Source organism: Helianthus annuus, chromosome 13 (genome assembly GCF_002127325.2).
Source record: "Helianthus annuus cultivar XRQ/B chromosome 13, HanXRQr2.0-SUNRISE, whole genome shotgun sequence".
NCBI classification, from domain to species: Eukaryota; Viridiplantae; Streptophyta; class Magnoliopsida; order Asterales; family Asteraceae; genus Helianthus; species Helianthus annuus.
In genome coordinates, this window is record NC_035445.2 from 138,898,965 (window position 1) to 138,920,845 (window position 21,881).

The 21,881-nt window shown below is 39.9% G+C and overlaps 2 protein-coding genes across 2 annotated transcripts in view; one reads left to right on the plus strand and one right to left on the minus strand.

Annotated features, from left to right (window-relative positions):
• Positions 1 to 4,351, plus strand: part of LOC110901790 (ELKS/Rab6-interacting/CAST family member 1-like) — a 24,525-nt gene extending 20,174 nt beyond the window's left edge. The window contains exon 3 of the mRNA XM_035982386.1: positions 4,103 to 4,351. Coding sequence (XP_035838279.1) covers positions 4,103 to 4,351 — 249 coding nt within the window. The remainder of the gene's footprint in view (positions 1 to 4,102) is intronic.
• On the minus strand, positions 4,348 to 12,916 carry LOC110901788 (glycine, alanine and asparagine-rich protein-like). Its single transcript, XM_022148571.1, has 3 exons — positions 12,774 to 12,916; positions 12,166 to 12,668; positions 4,348 to 4,376 (listed from the first exon to the last, which is right to left on the minus strand). Exons 1-3 carry the CDS (start codon positions 12,914 to 12,916, stop codon positions 4,348 to 4,350), a joined length of 675 nt encoding a protein of 224 aa, XP_022004263.1.
• Positions 12,917 to 21,881: the final 8,965 nt, after the last annotated feature.

Genomic DNA, 21,881 nt, shown 5'->3' on the forward strand with positions numbered 1-21,881 from the left:
AAAATAAAGAGTACATAACCGGGGGTGTTGAAATAACAACCAAAATGAACACCCGAAATATAAAGTACTGAAATGCTACTACCACCACCAGCTACTCATCATCACTGTCAGCACCACCTCCTGGTTGACTCGCAGCTGCTCCTGGTTCAGCTGCATTTGTTGAAATTGGTGGTACAAATCCAGATAAGATGGGATGCCGGGTGGCTAGTCTTGGTGCTGCTGGAACTGCTGGTGTGGTGGTGTGGGTGGTGGCTGATTCTGCTCCTCCTCTTCATGCTCGGCCGAACACACAGTTATGAAGATTCTGTCAAACTGATCTGGGTCTTTCGCACGGGCGTGCGAATTGACGCATGGTCATGCGTCACCGAGATCAGTGGTGGTGCGGTCTTGATTATCGGAACATGACGGGATTGCACGGACGTGCGACTGGTCGCATCACCGTGCATATCCGGCACCACAGTTAAAAATAATGAACGACCCGCATACGCACGACCGTTCCATATATAGAACGACCGTCTGATCCCGTTTTCTGCAGATTCTTAACCCCGAATCAGAACTGTCAAACCTTTTCAAAATTTTTCAAGTTTCTAGTGAAAGGGGGTTAGGAAATCAGCCGGGTGTTCATGATTTGTGAAGTTCTTGCAAGGGCTAGGGTTTTGATTTGTTTATGAAGGGAACCCTAAAAAGCCTTGAAGAAATCGGAGAATCTAACCCTAGAAAGCGATAAAAACAGGAAATCGACAAGAAAAAAAACAAACCTGCGAGAAGATCTGAGAAACCGTGCGAAAAATGGTGCGATTTTGGGGAAAAAATCGGCCAGGAACGAGAGTGCAGTAGGGTTTTGCGAATGTGAGAAGTGGATGCAGATGAGGGCTTTTGTATGGAACAATGACAAAATGCCCCTTACCATGCGCACGGTCATGCGGATTTTCGCACGGGCGTGCGGATCCGATGTTGACCCATTCTTGCACGTTGACCTCGGTAATGCACGGGGGTGGGACTCGAGGTGCAGGCCAGCCCGAAATCGCACGGGCGTGCGACCCATGGCACGGCCATGCCAAATCTGCAGATGTGTCTGTTTGCTGCAGAAACCAGTTTCAGCACACTTTTTGGCCGTTTTTCACCATTTTTGCAACACGCTAACTGTTTTAACATTTGTCTAACATAGAACCTTCGCTCGGTATGATTAAAAACTGTACACGACTACGGAAACTACCAAACATACCAAAATTACGTAAAGACGGCAAAAACACAAATATAGACAATTTTTCCCCTAAAGCGACAAAGACGCTCTTGCTACATTTTTGGTCCTCGAGTCAGTAGCGTAGACTCATGCTAAATTTTTATCGGCGAGTCGATAGCAAGACTCATGCTAAATTTTTTTGTCGGCGAGTCGATAGCAAGACTCATGCTAAATTTTTGTCGGCGAGTCGATAGCAAGACTCATGCTAAATTTTTGTCGGCGAGTCGATAGCAAGACTCATGCTAAATTTTTGTCGGCGAGTCGATAGCAAGACTCATGTCCCCACACTTGTTACATGTGCGGGTCATTACCACACCCCTATTTATTATTATTATTATTATTTCTTTTTTTTTGCTGAATAGAAATAGAATATTAAAAAAATGAGCTAAAAATTTTATAACAATTCATAAATGGGCCCGAAATTTTATAAAATTCATAATGAATTAAATAATCGAATCGGCTAGTATAGAAATAATTTTTCGGAGCCGAAACTCAAAGAATAAATGAATAAATAAATCCGGATTCGAACAAATAAATGGAACAAAAATTTACAAGTGTGCAAAATAATCACGAAAACGAATAAAATGAATTAAAAGTACCAATTGATGTATTTTAAGAAATAAGCCGATAAATGAATGCTTCAAGACGCTCCCCAAAAAGGGAATTGATCATCAAGAAATATTAACAAATAAATAAACAAATAAATAATCAAGAAAATATTCACAAATATTAACAAGTATATACGCCGATAAAATAATAACTTGGGTCGTTCTAGCTCGCCATTTCCCCGGCAACGGCGCCAAAAACTTAACGTGTGCGTGACTACACATATTTTTACAATGAAATTACACACGATTTGGTTTTAAATTTATAAAAGTGATTATTACTTTTACATCAAAACACACACGAAAGAGGCAAGTATACCCCGTCATATATGTTGTAAAGTATCAGTAAGAACCAATTATCGATCCAAGAAAATGGGCGGAGAAATAATACTAGACCTTTGTCACTAAACTACCGGTAAAAACATAACTTGTTTGATTTTTAATAAACTAAAGTAAGCATAAACAAATACTTATAAAACATAGTAGATTTCAAATACTAAAATAGATAAATAGCCTTGCTTAATACACAACCAAAGCATGTCAACTAAGTCGGTTTTGGCACTAGAAGCATTCGGTCAATTCTCCAATTTTGAGACAATTAGTATCCCTTTCGGGAATCCTAACATGACAATCATTCAGAAAGTTAAAACGATAAACACACTTTAACCACCTAAAATTGTTCTTTAACGTGCAATTGATAAATGTCTATAAAAATCTCCTAAAAATAAGTTAGTCATCCGTTACGAGTTTTCTAACCTCACTTAATCAAGGAAAGCGACACCGATAAACACAATGCAACCACCGAGACAAGCATAAACTAGATTAAATCACAACCGAGTTCATTTTACAAATCTAGAATATAAATCCACCAAGCAAGCAATTTTGGCCGAAACTACTAACTAAGTTAACAATTTGTATTAAGAATTCATAACGACACCATTTAACCCGTTAAGGTCCTTACGTGACGGCAAGCTTTCTTGATTAACCATAATTACATTTTATTAAACCACTAACCATTTCTAGTATCATGGTGCCCACATTTTAACCAAGGTAAACTAGTTAACCAAGTTTAAAGTTTACTAATACATGATTAATTAAGCTTCATTTTTCAACTATCTCAACTAACCAAGTACCAATCATCCAACACAATTACTTATAATCAAGAAATCAATATTAATAACAAGGTTGCAAACTAATCATCAAAGATTAACATAGAAAATACTTCCAAATGTCATTACAAACAAAGACTAACATACTAATGGCTATAATCAAGCAAGGGATTGTTGTGTTTTTGCCCAAAGGCTACAATAATACATAATAATTAATCTTAATGCTTGAAACATAACAAAAATATGGTAAGACTTAAGAATTCAAAGCATAAACAAGCATAAGAATGAGAATTCGGATAGAAACGGAGCTTATCGGCACAATGTGGCTTGAATCCGGGTCAAAAGCATAGCCTCCGGAGCCTGTGAAATCGCCTGATGAGCTCCCGAAAACCCAGAATTACGAACAGAATGTTTCTGTTTGTTTTTTATATATTTTCGATGTCGCACGGTCGTGCACCGATCGCACGACCGTTCACTTTTTGCATTATTGGAGTTACTGTTCATGACATCAGCAGAGTTGACTGGTATTCGGTCTCGCACGACCGTTCTTCATATGGCATGACCGTGCGTTTCCGGGATCTTGTTGTACGGACTGATGCACTTGTCGTTCATCACCGGGATTTGGCTGAACATCGGATCCGCACGGGGTGCAATGTATGGCATGTCCGTGCGTCACCGGGATTGCCTTGCACGCCGTGTTGCACTGGTCCTTCATCACCGGGATGGTCTTGATAATCGGAGATGCACGGTCGTTCCTCAGACTGCACGACCGTTCCTCTTGGCCAGGTCAGTTTTCTAAAGAATGTTCGCAGCTTCGTCGTTTTGTCCGGAAAGTCCTCATTTTCACTATCATCTTGTCCGGTATGCAGTTTTAGGCCTGTAAACAAAAGTATACATAATTAAGTATCCGAATGACAATTTTACGGCCGAAAACGCATAAAATGGGGATAAAATGGGGGACTAAAATATGTGTAAATTAGTGAATATCAACAGTTCTAGAGCCTTTTGGAAAATTTGGTCCAAAGAGCATCGAAGGAATATTTGTGGGTTATTCAAGTCCACTAAAACGAGTCTTTGTTCCAAGCATGAAGCGGATCATCGAAGCACATAATGTTGAATGTCAAGGTTATACAATGTCAGCTCAGAATCCCGGTGACTCATGGCGATTCAACTATGACACTCTGTGGGATTCGTTTGTCATGGAGGAAGAACTAGAGTTTTTTTATGAGTTAGATATTCTAAGAGAGTATGAATCATCACAGGAAAGGTTTCCAGCTGAGTCTTCAAGGCGTCAATGGCAAACTTCAAATGATAATGAAGCCGGTCCAAGCAATGCTAGAGAACATGATGATATTCAGCAATCTTCAGAACGTGAACATGCTCCTGATAATTAGACGACAGTCAACCATAATCTAGAATCTGATGATAGACCAATATTTGATCATGGTGATTCAGATTCTGAGGGGGAGCAAATCCATATTTCAAGTCAAATAATTCCAGTCAGTGAACAAGGTGCAAATCAAAACGTCACAAATTTGGAAGGCGAGGTAGATGTTCCAGGCGTGGTGATGCAAAGAACTCTTTCGTACCATCCAGAGGAGTTAATTATTGGAGAATTACAATCAGGCGTCCACACAAGACGACAAATTGACCAAGGCCTTACTTGTTTTTATTCTATAATTGCTCCTTTACAAACAGAGTTTTCACTAAATTGTTTTATTTCGCAGATTGAACCAAGAACATATAAGGAAGCACTAACCGAAGATTCTTGGGTCAACGTGATGCAGGAGGAGCTAAGTCAATTTGAAAAGTTGGGAGTGTGGAAATTGGTAGACCTACCTGATGGTCACAGGAACATTAGCACCAACTGGGTGTTTAAGTGCAAAAGAGACAATCGAGGGGTTATTATTCGCAACAAAGCTCGACTCGTAGTCCAGGCTTTCAGTCAGTAGGAGGGTATAGATTTCACCGAAGTGTATGCTCCCGTGGCTAGACTTGAAGCGATTAGAATCTTCCTAGCATTTGCATCGTGGAAAGGATTTAAAGTATATCAGTTAGATGTTAAATCGTCTTTTCTCTGCGGGAAGGTAAAAGAGGAGGTATATGTCGGACAGCCACCGGGTTTCACCGACCCAATCCACAAAGACAAGGTTTATTTACTGGATAAAGCGTTGTATGGTTTACACCAGGCCCCGAGAGCTTGGTACGAGACATTGTCTCAACACCTGCTTGCCAACAGCTTCATCCGTGGAAAAGTGGATGCCACTCTCTTCACCAAAGAAGTCGACGGTCATCTTCTGATAGTTCAGATATACGTGGACGACATCATATTTGGGTCAACAAATGAAAATTTGTGCAAAGATTTTGAAAAAGTTATGAAACAAAAATTTGAAATGTCATCGATGGGTGAGATGAAATTCTTTTTGGGGCTTCAGGTTGATCAACTACCCAAAGGAATATTCATACATCAGACGAAGTATGTTCATGATATCTTAGAGAAATTTGGGATGTGAGGATCTACTCTAGCTTCCACCCCATTAGCAACGAACCATGGGATAAATCCTGATCTCACCGGAGAGAAGGTAGATGAAACGATGTATCGTTCCATGATCGGATTGCTGATGTATTTGACAGCTTCAAGACCTGATATCATGTATCCAACCTGCCTCGTAGCAAGATTTCAATCAAACCCGAGAGCCTCGCATATGGTGATTGTGAAACGGATATTGCGCTACCTGAAAGGAACTCCATCATTGGGGTTGTGTTATCCAAAAGAAGGCGACTTTACGCTCGAAGGGTATTCCGATTCCGACTTCGGATGCTGCAAAGTTAACGCTAAATCAACAACTACGGGATGTCAGTTTTTCGGACCACGATTGGTCACCTGGCAATGTAAGAAGCATACCTCTGTAGTTTTATCCACATGTGAAGCTGAATATGTATCTGCTAGCAGTTGCTGTTCTCAGATCTTGTGGATCCAGCAACAGATGCGCGACTACGGTTTGCAATTCCTTACTACCCCTATATTTGTTGATAATGAGGCAGCGATAAACATAACAAAAAATCCTGTTCATCACGCTAAAATGAAACACATTGAAATTCGTCATCACTTCATCCGAGATTGTTTCGAGAAGGAGTTGATACGAATTGAGAAAATCCACACTGACGAACAAAAAGTTGATTTACATACCAAAGCGTTTGATAAAACTCGTTTTAAATATCTTTTAAAACTGAACGGTATGAAGCTTTTATCGGTGTCGGAAGGGATTATTGGCGTAGATGAAGGTACCGCTGTAGATGATGTTGAAAAGCAGTCTGCAATGGTTTGTCGATTTTTTTACTTGTTTTGGTATTTAGGGGGAGTTAGTATTTTCAGAAAATACAAAAACAGTAAAAATTCAAAAACCCAAAAACATGAGATATTTCAAAATCCAAAAACAATAGAAAACTGAAAAAGAGCTTGTGTAAAAAGGGAAAATGAGAGTACATCAGCCAGACAGTTACTGTATGCTGAAGAAATGTAAAGTTTAAAATGTGTTAAGCAGTCTCGCTGATGATGTGCCGATAGGTTTTTACACATTTAGTAGGTTTTTTTCGGGATATAAACCTAAATCATCACTTGCTTATTTCGTGGGGAACATCTCCAGGATATATAGGTAACCCCTGAAATCCTGTTTGAAAGGCTCTATTTCTGACATACTAGGTCTTTGTACGTGATGATATCTGGGGTATTATACCAGGACTTCTGATTTTGCGGAAGGAATAGCCTAGTCCTCGTATAATGTTTTGCACAGCTTTGTTCTTAAAAGCTCACCCTCAGCATAAAAAATGATGAAACATTGAAAAATGCTAATCATGTGCTGTTGAAAGAAAAGATTCCCAAAGGGAACCCCACCTAAAGTCGAGCCATCATCTCTCTGTATGAACGGAAGTTCTAGCCTGAGCTCTCATGGTCTCGCATTTACCCCTTTACAGATATCATTAGTGTGCACTCACCTGTAAGACTGAATATAGTGGTCTGGATACAGGAGTATATCCTGAGATGGTACACTCGTATAAGTCAAGATCTTAAAACACTAAATTCGTATCATGAACAGATTGAAATTTGTGTGAAAATTTAAAGAGGATCAGTATATCGACAATCTAAGCGAATTGTTTAATTCTGAGTATGAAATCAAAGCTTAACGGTACTCGTAGCTTGTCAGTTGCTGATATGATTCCCTAACACGCTCACCAAAATATGTTTGTAAATAGTTTACGTTTATTGCATTTCATTTCAGTTTAGCATTCAAAACTCAAAAAGATTTTATAGCTTTCTAGTTTAGAAACTTTATTCATAATCCAAAAAGATTTTACATTTCTGCTTTATTTTTTTTGACAAACCAAAGTGGAAAGCTGATCTTCAGATTCACAGTCTGAAGCAGATGCAGGAAGTTTCTGAGCTGGAAGATGGGTTGTGAGCTTATCATGTTTAGATCTGAAAAATAAAAAGTCAAATCAAATTCATTAATTTGAAACTTGTAATTTTCAGAAAATGTTTGAAAAGTGTTAAACAAAAGTCAGTTTTTGTTTTTGTCTAGAGTCATCCAAGGTCATTAAGTTGGACTTGGTAGACAAATTAAGTACCCATGGTCATTAACTTGGATCTGGATACTTAAGTGGATTTCTAAAAACTGATAAAAGCAACAAATATAGTTAAAAAGTGAAATAGATTATAATGTCAGATTTCTAAGAAGCAGGTAACAGTTTTGAACGTGTGAAAGCAGCAAAGCGAGATCCCCATGGCTAAGTATGAACAAAGTTTGAGCCAGAATACTATTCAAGACTGCGATCCCAGCTGATTGAAAGGGGGAGTCTGAAGACGTAAAAGTCAGATACATATTTTGGATCAACGTTCAAGGGGAAGTGTTAGCTGCTGATGCTGTTAATCTTAAGGAATCAAGAGATCTGATCAAGAAAATTACTAGAGTCGGGTTGCGATTCAAAGAGAGAATTAGAAGGTAAAAAGATTGAGGATGCTTACAGTGTCAAAACAGTTTGGAAAGAGTAAAAAGACTGATCAAGATTGAAGACTCGATGCCAAAGACTTCGTCAACATCCAAGGGGGAGTCTGTTGGTGCATAAATGTCTGTTAACTTTGTCTTTATCGAGTCTTGTATCTAGATAGGATAAACCAGTGCTCAGTATACGGGAAATTAGATTTTGTATGTGAAAGAGTCATTTCGCACGAAATGGTAAGGACCATTTCGTACGAAATGGATCAAACCCATTTTGCACGAAATGAGCTTTGCTTGTTTCGTACGAAATGCCACATCTATAAATAGCCTGAGTTGGTTGTCATTTGTAACGATCCGGATTTCAGAGCCGAGGTGCTGCCGAACTGTCAACTGATCTGTAAAGCTGTGAAATCAATAAAAAGAAGATAATTAGGGAGAATCAAGCTGTAATCAAGTTCGTATCATTGATTCCGCCTTTGATATGGATTAAAACTCTTCTGAACGACTCGTTTAGGTCGCACAACGATCCAACATAGTTTTGTGATCCTCACTTTCCTACACACTATACTAGTATAGTACCTTGTCTTTGGCCCATACGGGATCCCAAAACACTGTTTGTCTATGTACTGAACATCGTCAGCATTTTTCTGAGTTATCCGCTAACTGTGCTAAGCGTGCTTTGTGCATCGTTTATGTCATAAAAGGTGTATGTAAAAATGATGCGACAGTATGAAATGTGATGCACATGTAAGTATGATGCAGAAATCAGAAAGCAGTCATTTGTAATTCAGCACAGTCATTAAGCACTAATCATGGTTAATTAAATTGTACGGATACATGGATTTTTTATGGTTGTCACATTCTCCCCCTGTTAAGAAAATTTCGTCCCGAAATTTTAGTTCTGCTACTAGCTGCAGGGGTGTTGGGGAACAAATGTGGGTATTTCGCTTTCATGCGATCCTCACATTCCCAAGTGAATTCTGGGCCGTGACGCGCATTCCAACACACCTTGACAAGTTTAACACTACTCCTTTTCGTCTTGTTAACCTTCCAATCAGTAAGCTCAACAGGTTCTTCAGTAAAGTGGAGTGTGTCGTCAATGTGGACTTCATCGGCAGGAATGACAACTTGTTCTTGAGTTGGACTCTTTTTCAGATTAGATACATGAAATGTATCATGAACTCCATTCAGTTCTGCAGGTAGGTACAAGGCCAATCCTCTCTAGGATTTTGAATGGTCTAATGTATCTTTGGTTCAACTTCCCACGCTTCCTAAAGCATGCTACACCCTTCCAGGGTGAGACCTTTAATAAAACCATATCTCCAACTTGAAACTCGAAAGGTTTCCTCCTTTGGTCCGCATAGCTCTTTTGTCGATCACGAGCCGCCTTGATGCGCTCTCGGATCTGTATAATCTTGTCTATCGTCTCTTGAACCAATTTGGGACCAACAAGCTGTCTATCACCCGCATCTGCCTAGCATAACGGTGATCGACATTTGCGTCCGTAGAGAGCTTCAAATGGTGCAGCTTGAATGCTTACATGGTAACTGTTGTTATACGAGAATTCTACCAAAGGTAGGTGAGTGTCCCAACTGCCACCCAAATCCATTACGCAAGCTCGCAACATATCTTCTAGCGTTTGAATCGTTTGTTCGCTCTGGCCGTCTGTCTGTGGGTGAAAAGCAGTACTCAGAAATAACTGAGAACCAAAGGCTTCTTGGAAGGATTGCCAAATCCTTGATACAAATCTTTCATCTCTATTAGAGATAATCGAGAGAGGCACTCCATGTCGTGCGACTATCTCTCTGAGGTACAGCTCGGCAAGCTTACTAGTGTTGTCTTTCTCCTTGATTGGCAAAAAGTGTGCAGATTTCGTCAGGCGGTCTACGATTACCCAAATCGTGTCATGACCCCTGGGTGTCTTTGGTAACTTTGTTATAAAATCCATTGAAATCTGCTCCCATTTCCACATGGTTATTTCAGGTTGTTGCAGGAGACCTGAAGGCTTCTGATATTCGGCCTTACCTTGGCGCAAGTCAAACATTTACCAACATACGTTGCAACATCGCCTTTTAATCTCGACCACCAGTAGAAATCCTTTAAATCTTGGTACATCTTATCCGATCCTGGATGGATCGAGTACCGTGACTTGTGAGCTTCATCGAAAATTACTTCTCTAAGACCATCAAAGAGAGGAACCCAAATTCTTCCCATGAAACACAACGTTCCTTCCTCATTGGGTACTAACTGTTTCTCCATCCCATGGAGATATTCATCTTCAAGATTCTTTTCCTTAAGAGCTTCTCTCTCTGTGGCACGAATGCGCAATGAGAGGTCTGTCTGAATGATCATTTCCAAAGCCCTAACCCTTATGGGCTTAATCCTTTCTTTCCGACTCAAGGCGTCTGCTACGACATTCGCCTTCCCTGGGTGATACTTGATTTCACAATCATAATCGTTCAACAGCTCCACCCATCGGTGCTGTCTCATATTAAGCTCTTTCTGATCGAATATATGCTGTAAACTCTTGTGATCTGTAAAGATCGTGCATCGGGTGCCATACAAATAATGTCGTTAGATCTTTAATGCAAACACCACCGCGCCTAATTCCAAATCATGCGTGGTGTAGTTCTTCTCATGGATCTTCAACTGGCGCGAAGCATAGGCTATAACCTTCTGTCGCTGCATCAGCACGCAGCCTAAACCTTGACGCGAGGCGTCGCAATATACCACGAAGTCGTCGGTGCCTTTGGGTAGGGACAAAATCGGTGCATCGCAAAGCTTGTTCTTTAACAACTGAAAAGCTTCTTCTTGTTTATCTCCCCATTCGTACTTCTTGTCCTTTTGAGTGAGGGAGGTCAAAGGTTGAGTGATTTTCGAAACATCCTCAATAAATCTGCGATAATACCCTGCCAAACCTAGGAACTGACGGATCTCGGTGGGCGTCTTAGGAGTCTCCCAATTCTTGATCGCCTCGATCTTTGTGGGATCCACATGAATTCCATCTCTGTTTACCACGTGACCAAGGAACTGAACTTCACGCAACCAGAACTCACACTTCGAGAACTTTGCGTATAATTTCTCTTTCTTAAGCAGCTCTGAAATAACTCTTAGGTGTTGCTCATGTTCTTCCTTTATCTTTGAATAAATCAAAATATCATCGATAAACACAATCACAAATTTATCGACATACGGCTTGCAGACTCTGTTCATCAAATCCATAAACACTACTGGGGCGTTTGTCAAACCAAACGGCATAACCAGGAACTCGTAATGTCCATACCGAGTCCTAAAGGCAGTCTTTGGAATACTCTCCTCTTGAATTCTCAACTGGTGATAACCTGATCGAAGATCGATCTTGGAGTAAAAACTCGAACCTTGTAGTTGATCGAACAGGTCATCAATCCTTGGCAAAGGATACCGATTCTTAACGGTCAACTTGTTCAGCTCGCGGTAGTCGATACACATGCGGAAACTACCGTCCTTCTTCTTAACAAACAAAACTGGAGCTCCCCAAGGCGAGAAGCTTGGTCTGATAAATCCCTTGTCCAAAAGCTCCTGAAGTTGTGTCGATAACTCCTGCATTTCTGACGGTGCAAGTCGATAGGGTGACTTAGCTACAGGCGCGGCGCCTGGAACTAAGTCAATATGGAATTCGACTTGTCACTGCGGCGGCAATCCTGGCAAGTCTTCGGGGAAGACTTCAGGATATTCCTTCACAATTGGGATATCTTCTAACTTTCGCTCAGCGGCTTCCTTTTCCACAACTTGTGCCAGGAAGGCAACACATCCTTTCTGCAAACACTTTCGAGCCTTCAAACAACTGATGATCCTTAGGGGCGTATCGTGCTTATCTCCATGCACTACAATCGTCTCTTCATTCGCCATCGGAATGCCAATGATCTTCTCGTTACAAACGATCTCCGCTCGGTTACTTGACAACCAATCCATTCCAACTACCATGTCAAAGCTTCCCAACTCGACTGGCAGAAGATCAAGCGTAAACTCGTGCTCTCCCAGTTCTATCACGCAACCTCTAATGACTTCATTCGCTTCTACTAGCTTTCCATTAGCTAGTTCTATCGAGTACGGAATATCTAGCTTACTAGCTACCAACCCAAGTATATTCTTAAATTCTAGGGATACAAAGCTATAATCGGCACCAGTATCAAACAGTACAGATGCAAAGCGTTGGTTGATAGGGAACGTACCAGTAACTACGTTCGGATCTTGGCGAGCTTCCCTCGCTCCGATGTTGAAAACCCTTCCTTGAGTTTGGTTGATCTTTGGGCATTCTCGCTTGAAATGCCCCACATCTCCACAGTTAAAACAACCTAGTCCCCGACCATTACCATTTCCGTTACCACCTTGATTGTTGTTTGCTCCACGGTTTCCACTACCAGCTTGATTCCCAAAATTACCACAATTACCATTACCGCCATTTCTTCCTTGAGGGCGGTTTCGATACCCATTTCCACCACGGTTATTGTTTCCATTACCATAACCTCTCTGGCCACCACGACCAGTACCAACCCAGCACGTTTTCGAATGACCAACCTTTCCACAAGACTCGCATTTTCCAGCTCGGCATCGTCCATTGTGATGCAACTGACACGCATCGCATTTGGGCAAGGTGCCCATATACCCTTTTCCTTTGTTTTCAGCACTAGTTTTGACCTTGGCTGGTGCGTTTGCCTCTTCTTTCTTGTTAGCACTGCTGGTACCCTTCTTAAAATTTGAGAACTTCCTTTTGTTCTCACCGGATGACTCAACGTGAGTCTCCTTCTTCTTTTGGTCAGAGATCGAAAACTTGTTCAACCTGATTGCCTCTTCAGTTAGTGCTACACTCAGATCAATAGCCTCAGTGATTGTGGCAGGCTTCGACGTTGTCACCATGCTCATGTTTTGAGGTGCTAACCCCCAAATAAAACGCTCAATGCGCTTGAATTCCGGATCAACCATGTAAGGAACAACGCGAGACAAGTCGTGAAATCTCTGCACATATTTAGCAATCTTCGGACCCTCCATCTTGAGGTTCCAGAACTTCCAACTTTTGAATCTCAGCCCTTGAACAGTACTTCTTATGCATGAGTTCCTTCATTTCATCCCATGACATGGCATATGCAGCCTCTGCTCCCAAGGTCTGGACTTCGAGATTCCACCAGGATAACGCTCCATCTAAGAACACTCCAGAGATGTAGGTGGCCTGGTGCTCCGGCGCACATTTGCTCATTCTTAGCACAGAATCAGTTTTCTCCGTCCATCTGACAAAAGCTACAGCACCCCCGGTGCCGTCGAAATTCAGTGGCTTACAGTCTAAGAACAGCTTATAGGTACAGCCTGTACAAGTAACATCATTCACAGCAAGCATTAGCGAATCACACATGGAATATCCAAATGTAACATAATGTGTCTTTTAGTGCCTTAAACATTACCATGAGGTGGGTTGTTTCCAGAGGTACCCCCGCTATGTTCAGAGCGCAGGGCCTCGTGATGTGCTATCGCTTATGAAATCCGTTCTTGTAACTCAGCCTCTGTTGTGGGCAATCGAGTTTCTCTTCATGGAGGCATCTTCTATAAGTAGATCGCATCGGTCAGGTCATAATAAGTATAGTAAGTACATGGCATGCACACGTAATAATATCTATCAACGCAAGTAAACACATAACATCCCAATCATAACGTAAACAAGTATGTAATGAGAATGTTGCGATTGAGCTTTCATATATCAATGACCACAAATACAGTTTTACATGTTCTACAATGTACCATACATCAAAAGGGACTACAGGGTCACATCACCCTTGTCCAAATCGTCTATCAAACTACAACAGTCAAAAGTCAAAAAGTGGTCTTTAAAAGGCTGTGCAATCTGGGCTCAATAGCGACACTCTCACCAAAAGTATGCTACCTGCATAAAACCAAAAACCTGCTATGCTGATGGTAGACGAGGAGGAGGTGGAGGAACGAAAAGCAGACTGCACACATGCGCTAACTCCCCCTCAAGAGCATGAACGATACGCAACAGATACCTAATCTGCTGCTCCATAGTAAGAAAATGAACATCAAAATCTGGGTATGGCAGAAGAAGAGCGGGTGGAGTCACGAATGGTGACTGACATGTACAAGGTGGAGGACGTGGAATCCTCTCAAGATCCATGACTCTACGACACAACATCTCCTGCTGGAGCTGTAACGACAAAAGCAGATCATCCCTCGTGTAACCAGTGTAATGTGAAGGATGGTATGGATCAGAACAGGCATAGTGTTGGGCGGAAACCAAATGAGTGGCTCGCCTGATGGTGCAGAAGTGAAAGGAGCAGTATGTGCAAACTGTGGCATGAAAGGAAAGGCTGCTGACACAGGTGGAACATGGCCAGACGGCTGGCTAGACGGTCCTTCCCCTGGACGGGGTGGAGGGATATCCTGTAAGAATGTGACCGGCAAATCAGTGCGGTGTATATCAGACACATATGGATGAAACATGGCGATATCAACAGGTGCATGTGTAGGTGCAGGTGCAGGTGGGGGAGTAACAGGCTCAATAAAAGGAGGCAAGTCATCATCATCCTCTATCCACCCATTGCGGGTGAATGCGTAACGGGGATGTATCTGATCAGCAAAAGGAGCATGGTCGGCGGCTGCAGGGCTCAGATTGAGTAAAGGTGCAACAACTGGTATGCCAACAGGTACAGGGTCATGCTCAGGCAGAGGATAGTGAGCAAGTATAGGCTCGGGTGCAAGCATAAGCTTAGGGTCAGCTGGTGCCAGCTCAAGATCAGCGGGTACATCAAAAAGCTGATTGTCAGGAATGAAGTCAATCTCATGCTCAGGATCAATGTTAGGATCAAACTCATCATCAAACTCAAAGTCCTGTAGAGGAACAGGTGCGGCAGACATAGCTGTGTCAGAATCAGAGTCAGTGGGATAACGCTGCAATCCCAGTGCGTGCAAAGTAGAAGATGACACAGACTCGAACGAATCAGGACCAGAATGGTCAGATGAATTCTCAATGATCGGAATCTCAATAAGCGGAACAGCAATGTCATCGTCGACTGGAGCTCCATCATCTTGGGCCTCCTCAGGGGGACCCTCAATGAAAAGATCGATATCATCGTCAGGCATGGCATCAAAAGGTAGATCCTCGAGAGGAAATGCAGCAAGAGGAAGAGGGGCGAGGATCGGAACCACGGCCTGCTCATCGTCGGGATGTCCAAGGATGATAAGATCCTGTTCAGGAATAGGAATGAAAAATGGATCATCGTCAGTTAGACCATCAGCTAGCGGTATATCATCGCCAAAATCCGGCAAAGCAAAAGGCTGAAAGTCATGATCATCGCTACTCTCAGTGTCAGAGGTGAAAACCTCAGGGTCCGGGACAATCTCATCGTCCAAAACTATGGCCATAGGGTCTACGGAATCTGACAGCTCACTCTCAGATGAGGACATGGTGTCTGTAACAAAACAATCACAACATATGCACATATATCAACAATCATCAAATAAGCATGTAAGTAGTAACAATGTAAGCACGTATTCATCCTAGTCTTCCCAGACTATCCCACCCAGCCTCTCAGACTGAACTACCTAGCCTCTCAGACTAAACCTCCCCAGTTTCCTAAACTGAACTTCCCAGTCTCTCAGACTAACTCCCCAATTTCTCAAACTGAACTACCCAGTCTCTCAGACTAACTTCCCAGTTTCTCAAACTGAACAATAACTTTTGAAATATGATTTGTGCCTTTTGTTTGTAAAAATGTTTGTTCCCTGGATCTGGACGTTTGTGTATGCAATGTATTTGAAAACATTTTTGTGAGAGCCCTAATGATCGTAGTCTAGACTCGAGAAAGAATCCTAGTTCGCTACAATCGAAGCTCTGATACCAAGCTGTCACACCCTGACTTTTGCGGAAGCGTGATTATTGGTGTGACTTTCTTAATACATTTAATCATAACAACGCTGTATGATAAAACCATAAGATGTTCATCCATAAAATTTAGTTTGAAAATACCACAACATATTGTTTGAGACATCGACACCAAATTTAAATTACAAACCACAACAAGTTTTAAAGAGTTCACTAAGACTCAACAAAAGATCTTAAACAAACCCGAGTTTAGAACCATGTATCTCGTCCAGGAGTAAGATACATCTCCTAAACCCAAAAGACTTGGATGACATCTTTTATTTATAACGCAGCTTGAAAACATGCAAACACTTGCCAGATCCACTTAGTTCCCTGAAATACATGTAAGTTGAAAACATCAACAAAAGTTGAGCGAGGTCATGTGTTTCGTATATGTATGTATAAACCTTTGTAAACAGTGTATGTATGTATGTTTGTAAATCCCGGTATGAAAGCAAACAAGGAAAAGATCACCAATGGTTTGCAAGGCCACTGATATGTGTGACGGTGTAGGAAGACTCAAACATAGCAAATTTGTACCGGGCTCCCGGCTGGAAGACATAGTCACCCTATGGGCCACCCTGGTCCTCATGGGTGTCGGCTCGCTACACCCAAATAGATCTATCACTCATGCCCCTCGGTCCTTAAACGAGGATTAATGGTCTCAAGTATCCGCCTACCCATTCACATGATCTATGGTACTTTCCTAGGCTAACCATACCAATTGTATTTGGATGTAATCCTTTTGTAACATGTATTTCACCCCCGAAGTTAATAAACAAAACAGTTTAAAGAAAAGGGGGACATGAACTCACAGTTTTGCGTCTTCGGTACTCGTAACTCAAATCTCGTCAGCAAACACGACTACCTACAATGTACTAGGGTCTATTAGACGAACGGGCCATGCCTTGCCTTAGAATTAACGTTTCTGAGTTACGTTCCTTGAATGTCTTCAATATTATTCCAGGTTATAATTACTTGTTAAAATAATAATTATTTTAACTTTAAAATTATATTTAATTTTGGAATAATTTGTTAAACAATATTTTGTACTAATACTTCTCAAGTATTTATATTCGTATTTCCTTCCCAAGGATGGGGGTATCTCATACATGTATATCCGTATTCTACTATATGTATATCTTGCCATGTATTGGCGTCGTATTCCGGTGTATTATTCCAAATAAAAATATGCCAATATATTTCCAATATATATTTCCAAAACAATATATTTTCATGTCTTACTTAGAAAATATATATAAACTTATTTTATCCAAAAATAATGTATTTCAAGAAAATATATATTTTTCTCAAAAATCAGATATCTTCTAAAATTCCAAGAAAATATATTTTTACTTCCCAAAAATAATATATTTTCTCCTTGTCAAAGTATGATATAACTTTGTAATATTTACAAAAATCATATTTTCATTTCTTTCGTACCCAAAATAATATTTACCAAAAATATATTTATAACGGTATTTTCCAGAATATTTCGTAAGTTACATTCTATCGTTCGGTTCCACAATATTATGTGTGTAACTTATATATGTATTCCTTGTGATTTTTGGTATTATTTTGGATTGTAAACTCTTGGTATTTTGTTAAGTTATATTACTTTAAATCCTAAAATAATATAACTAATACACAAAGTATACAAATAATCACACACAATGTGTCTTTAATGTAAATATATATTTTAAATACATATTTATCCATTTTTATTTATAAAAACCAACCTCTAATACTTGTATTTTTGTAACAAAATCTATGGCAAAGTTTATATTGAAAACCATAGTTAAAACACACTTGTAAATATTTGTTTAGAAAATATTTTTCTAAGTGTTTATATTTTTAGAAAATTTTGCCATAGTTTCCCCTAAAAATGGAGGTGTCCATGCTATCAAAGCATATCATTTTCTTTTCAAAATCATCACAAACAATCAACAATCAATCTATACTTACCGAGTGCCAAAACAATGCTTTCTACATAATAATCATGAACTTGAACTTTCATAAAAACTTGTAGTAACTTGGTAGTGTGTTTAGTAGGTTTAGTTACCCTTTAAAGTGTGTTTACTTCTTTAAAAATCTCATTCTTGGAAGATTTAGGTGTTTACAACTTGTAAACATGTTTTACAAAAACATTTCTTTATGACATCTTCTTGTTTCACAAGTGTTTATATAGTTGTTTTATCACCAAAAATAGTGTATGTTTAAGTAAGAACCAAATCTATGTAAATCTTGTCATTTAACTTGGTCTCTTTGGAAAACTATTTTTGAAATCATCCAAGTTTATGTCTAGTAATCATGTTATATGCATCATTATTCATGAAATCATTTTCATACTTCAAGTTCATGAAAACATAAAGCATGATGATCTTGGTTTTTCACAAGATCACCACCTTAACATACTAGATCATGTGTTTAATCACAATCTAGTTGGTTTCTTATGATGTCTAACATCACTAACACAAATAATCAATCCTCAAGAAGCAAATCAACACAAATCAACATGTATTCATATGTTAATAAACTTATGTTAAAGATTCATGATTATGTTCTTTAGTGTTCATCAAGATTAACAACATATATGATCTTTTAACCATCAAAATATGAAGTAAAAACAAGTTACAAGGAGCTTACTACTAGCACAAGGGCTAGGGAACAACACTAGAAGATGATGAAGGCAAATGTGTTGGATAAACGCAATTGGGAGAGGTCCTTCAAGATCCAAGACCACCAAGATTGCTTGTAGACCTTCTTACACCTTGAAATGAACTTGGAATGGATGGAAGTGAGTTGAAGATGGTGGTGGTGTTGGTGGGTGTTCACGGCCGAGAGGGAAAGCAAGGGAGGGAGAAAGATAGTGAGTGTTTAGTGTGTGAGATATAATGAGCTTTAGTCCTTCTTATAACCATCTTAAGCTTTTAATCAATGGGTCTTGTGTTCCATAAGTACATGGCATAATCTCTAACAAATCTTAGTGAATCAAGCAAGATCATGAGGTGGGGGCCACATGGTGATCGTCCCAACAAGGGGGGGTATAGGTTGGTGTTTAATGGTAAGTTAAGCATAATGGTTGAAATCTAAGTGATTTAGTTAGTGTTTATGCATATTATGTGTTATATAGTGTGTCAGGGTGTTCGGGGATCATAACTAGCTCAGAAACATTAAAACAATGCTTCTAGTATAATTTTGGTGTTTCGTGTAGTGTCCGGTTGTTCGGTTAGATACCGGTTCGTTAAAGTGTCAAACTATTTTGTTTAGTGATCTTTAAGTACCCTTTTGTGACACTTTTAATTCCTGACACTTAGGAAAGCATTCAAGACCATTTAGTCATGTTTTTACATGTTACTAACTTGTTAAAATGCTGAATTTTGCTGAAATATGCTGAATTCAGCACTTTAAGTGGGTTTTAGGCACTTTCCGACACTTAAACTATCACCAAGTGAAGCAGTTTTGTGATCCTCACTTTCCTACACACTATACTAGTGTAGTACCTTGTCTTTGGCCCATACGGGGTCTCAAAAACACTGTATTTCTACGTACTGAACATCGTCAACATTTTTCTGAGTTATCCGTTAACTGTGCTAACCGTGATTTGTGCATCGTTTATGTCACAAAAGTTGGTATGTAAAAATGATGTGACAGTATGAAATGTGATGCACATGTAAGTATGATGCAGAAATCAGAAAGCAGTCATTTGTAGTTCAGCACAGTCATTAAGCACTAATTATTGTAAATTAAATTGTTCGGATACCTGGATTTTTGACGGTTGTCACACTAGTGAAGCACTGCGCAAGGAGTTCGAAGAAGTAATGAAGAAACAGTTCGAAATGAGTGCACTGGGAGAAATGAACTTCTTTCTGGGTTTGCAAGTTCGTCAAGACTCCAAGGGAATTCCAATTCGTCAAGGAAAGTATGTTGACGACATCATTGCAAAGTTCAAACTTCCGGACGCAAAACCTGCAAATACTCCTATGGTAAAAAGACAAGTGATGACTGAAGATCTGGAGGGAGAAGCTGTTGATGAGACATTGCACCGGTCAATGATTGGCTCGTTGACGTACTTGACGGCCAGTAGACCAGACATTATGTTTGATGTGTGTCAATGTGCACGTTATCAGGTTGCTCCTAAACTTTCTCATTTACATGTTGTTAAGAGAATCTTTCGATATCTTAAGGGCAGGCCTCGGCTTGGACTTTTGTATCGAAGGGAATCTCCATTTGACTTGTGTGTTGACAACAATTTTGGGGGTACAAGTAGAGATATTGTGACAACTCGAATTTCCAAGATTTCTATTTCGCATTTATTGCACGTTCTTGTATTGCTTAGTTGATTGATTGCACAATTAATTGCTAAGGAATTGTATGCGTTTTAAATACAATGAAGTGTATTGTGTGAGTATCCATGGTTATGTATTACTTGTGAATGATTTGACAAATACTTAAAGGTGGTGGTGAAACTGTAAATTGTATATCTTGTGCATGAAATATGTGATAGATAATTCCTTAGGGTGTTTTGTGCGAATAGTGAAACTTTAACAACTTAAAACCCTAATCCCTTTCACTAATCATTCCCTAATCATCACAAGAAACCAAAGCACGTACTTCACATTCTCTAGCAATCATCACCATCATCATTGGCAAGACATTCATCGCTTTCGATTTCCACATCTCTCTAGAATCAATACAAGGTAATTGTTAATGATTGTTTATTGGTTGATGGATTGTTAACAATGCATGATTCTTGTAATTCTTGAAAATCCTAGGTTATAATATGAGGGTTATACGTTTTCAATTGATGTTGATAATTGTGATTATGATGATGATTAGTTGCCTACTCGGTAGATTATTCTTGTGACAATTGTTGTTGTTGATTAGCATTTGATGATTTGTTATGTTCTGCCGTCAACGCATATGAAGTTAGGGTTTTAGAATGATGAAACATTGAAAACGTAACTGCTATAATCCCTACGATCATAGGATTAATGTACTCAGAGTTTTGTGATATATGTGTCTGAGTTTTGTGATAAATTGTGATCCGAGGTTTATAATGGACTGTTTGTCTGAGTTTTTGCAAAGAAAGCATATAAGGCCCGACCTTTTATGATGAATTCAATGGCCCGAGTTTCATACTCATATCATAGCCCGAGTTTCTTGAATGTTGAATGTCCGAGGTTCCTTGTCAAAGTGATGTCCGAATTTGGTGAGCCTTCCTTGGTCCGAATTTTTATAAGCACAACACCAAGGTCCGAGTTTATACATATGGCAAGTGTCCGAACTTCTTATCAAGTGAAGAAGGTCCGAGTTTGGATCCTCATGTGGTCCGAGTTTCATCCTATGAAGCATCTTGGTCCGAGTTTCATCAAAGAAACTCTGGGCCGAAGTGGGTTTCTTAGATTGGTCCGAGATTTTTGACATCATGACCCTTTTGGTCCGACCTTGTTAACCCCCCCCCCCACACACACACACTGATGTCCGAGTTTACCCAAGGACATTAAGTCCGAGTTTAATTAAGATGAAGATGTCCGACCTTTTTAACTATGTGGGGTGACCGACTTCATGTTTAAGTATTGGACTTTGAATGTTATTGTATGTAATAATCCAGCTATTACTTGTTATATACATGATTCGACTCCTGATCAAGTTAGTAACCCTGTTAACTCGATTAGTTAATAAACTGTGTCGAATGGTAAAACCAGTTAAACATATTAATTCCGTTATGACTGGAAAGAAGTTAATTCAGGTAGACATGTAACATTTCTAGTGTGTGTATCTTGTTCAGCGTGATAACTTGATGAAGCATTTTAACCGCATGTTCTTCCGTGAATCGTATGAAGATGATTAATTGGTTGTAGTACTTAATGTTAACAGTTATACACACTATGTGACGAACTTGCATGCGAAACCCTACAAACATGAACTGACTGTGTGAAAATGCATTACCATAGGCCTTGACTGATTGATCGATTGTTTACGAGCACGTAGATAGCATACCGAGCAAACCAAGGTGAG

Bases quoted from the DNA above. Each gene is read 5' to 3' on its own strand.
- LOC110901788 (XM_022148571.1), bottom strand. From the start codon at position 12,916: ATGGTTGATCCGGAATTCAAGCGCATTGAGCGTTTTATTTGGGGGTTA. The intron at 12,669-12,773 runs GTTGAACAAGTT...GGGTACCAGCAG, and splicing joins CTAACTGAAGAGGCAATCAG to TGCTAACAAGAAAGAAGAGG. The intron at 4,377-12,165 runs GTACGTTCCCTA...GTCTATCATCAG, and splicing joins AGATCCGAACGTAGTTACTG to ATTCTAGATTATGGTTGACT.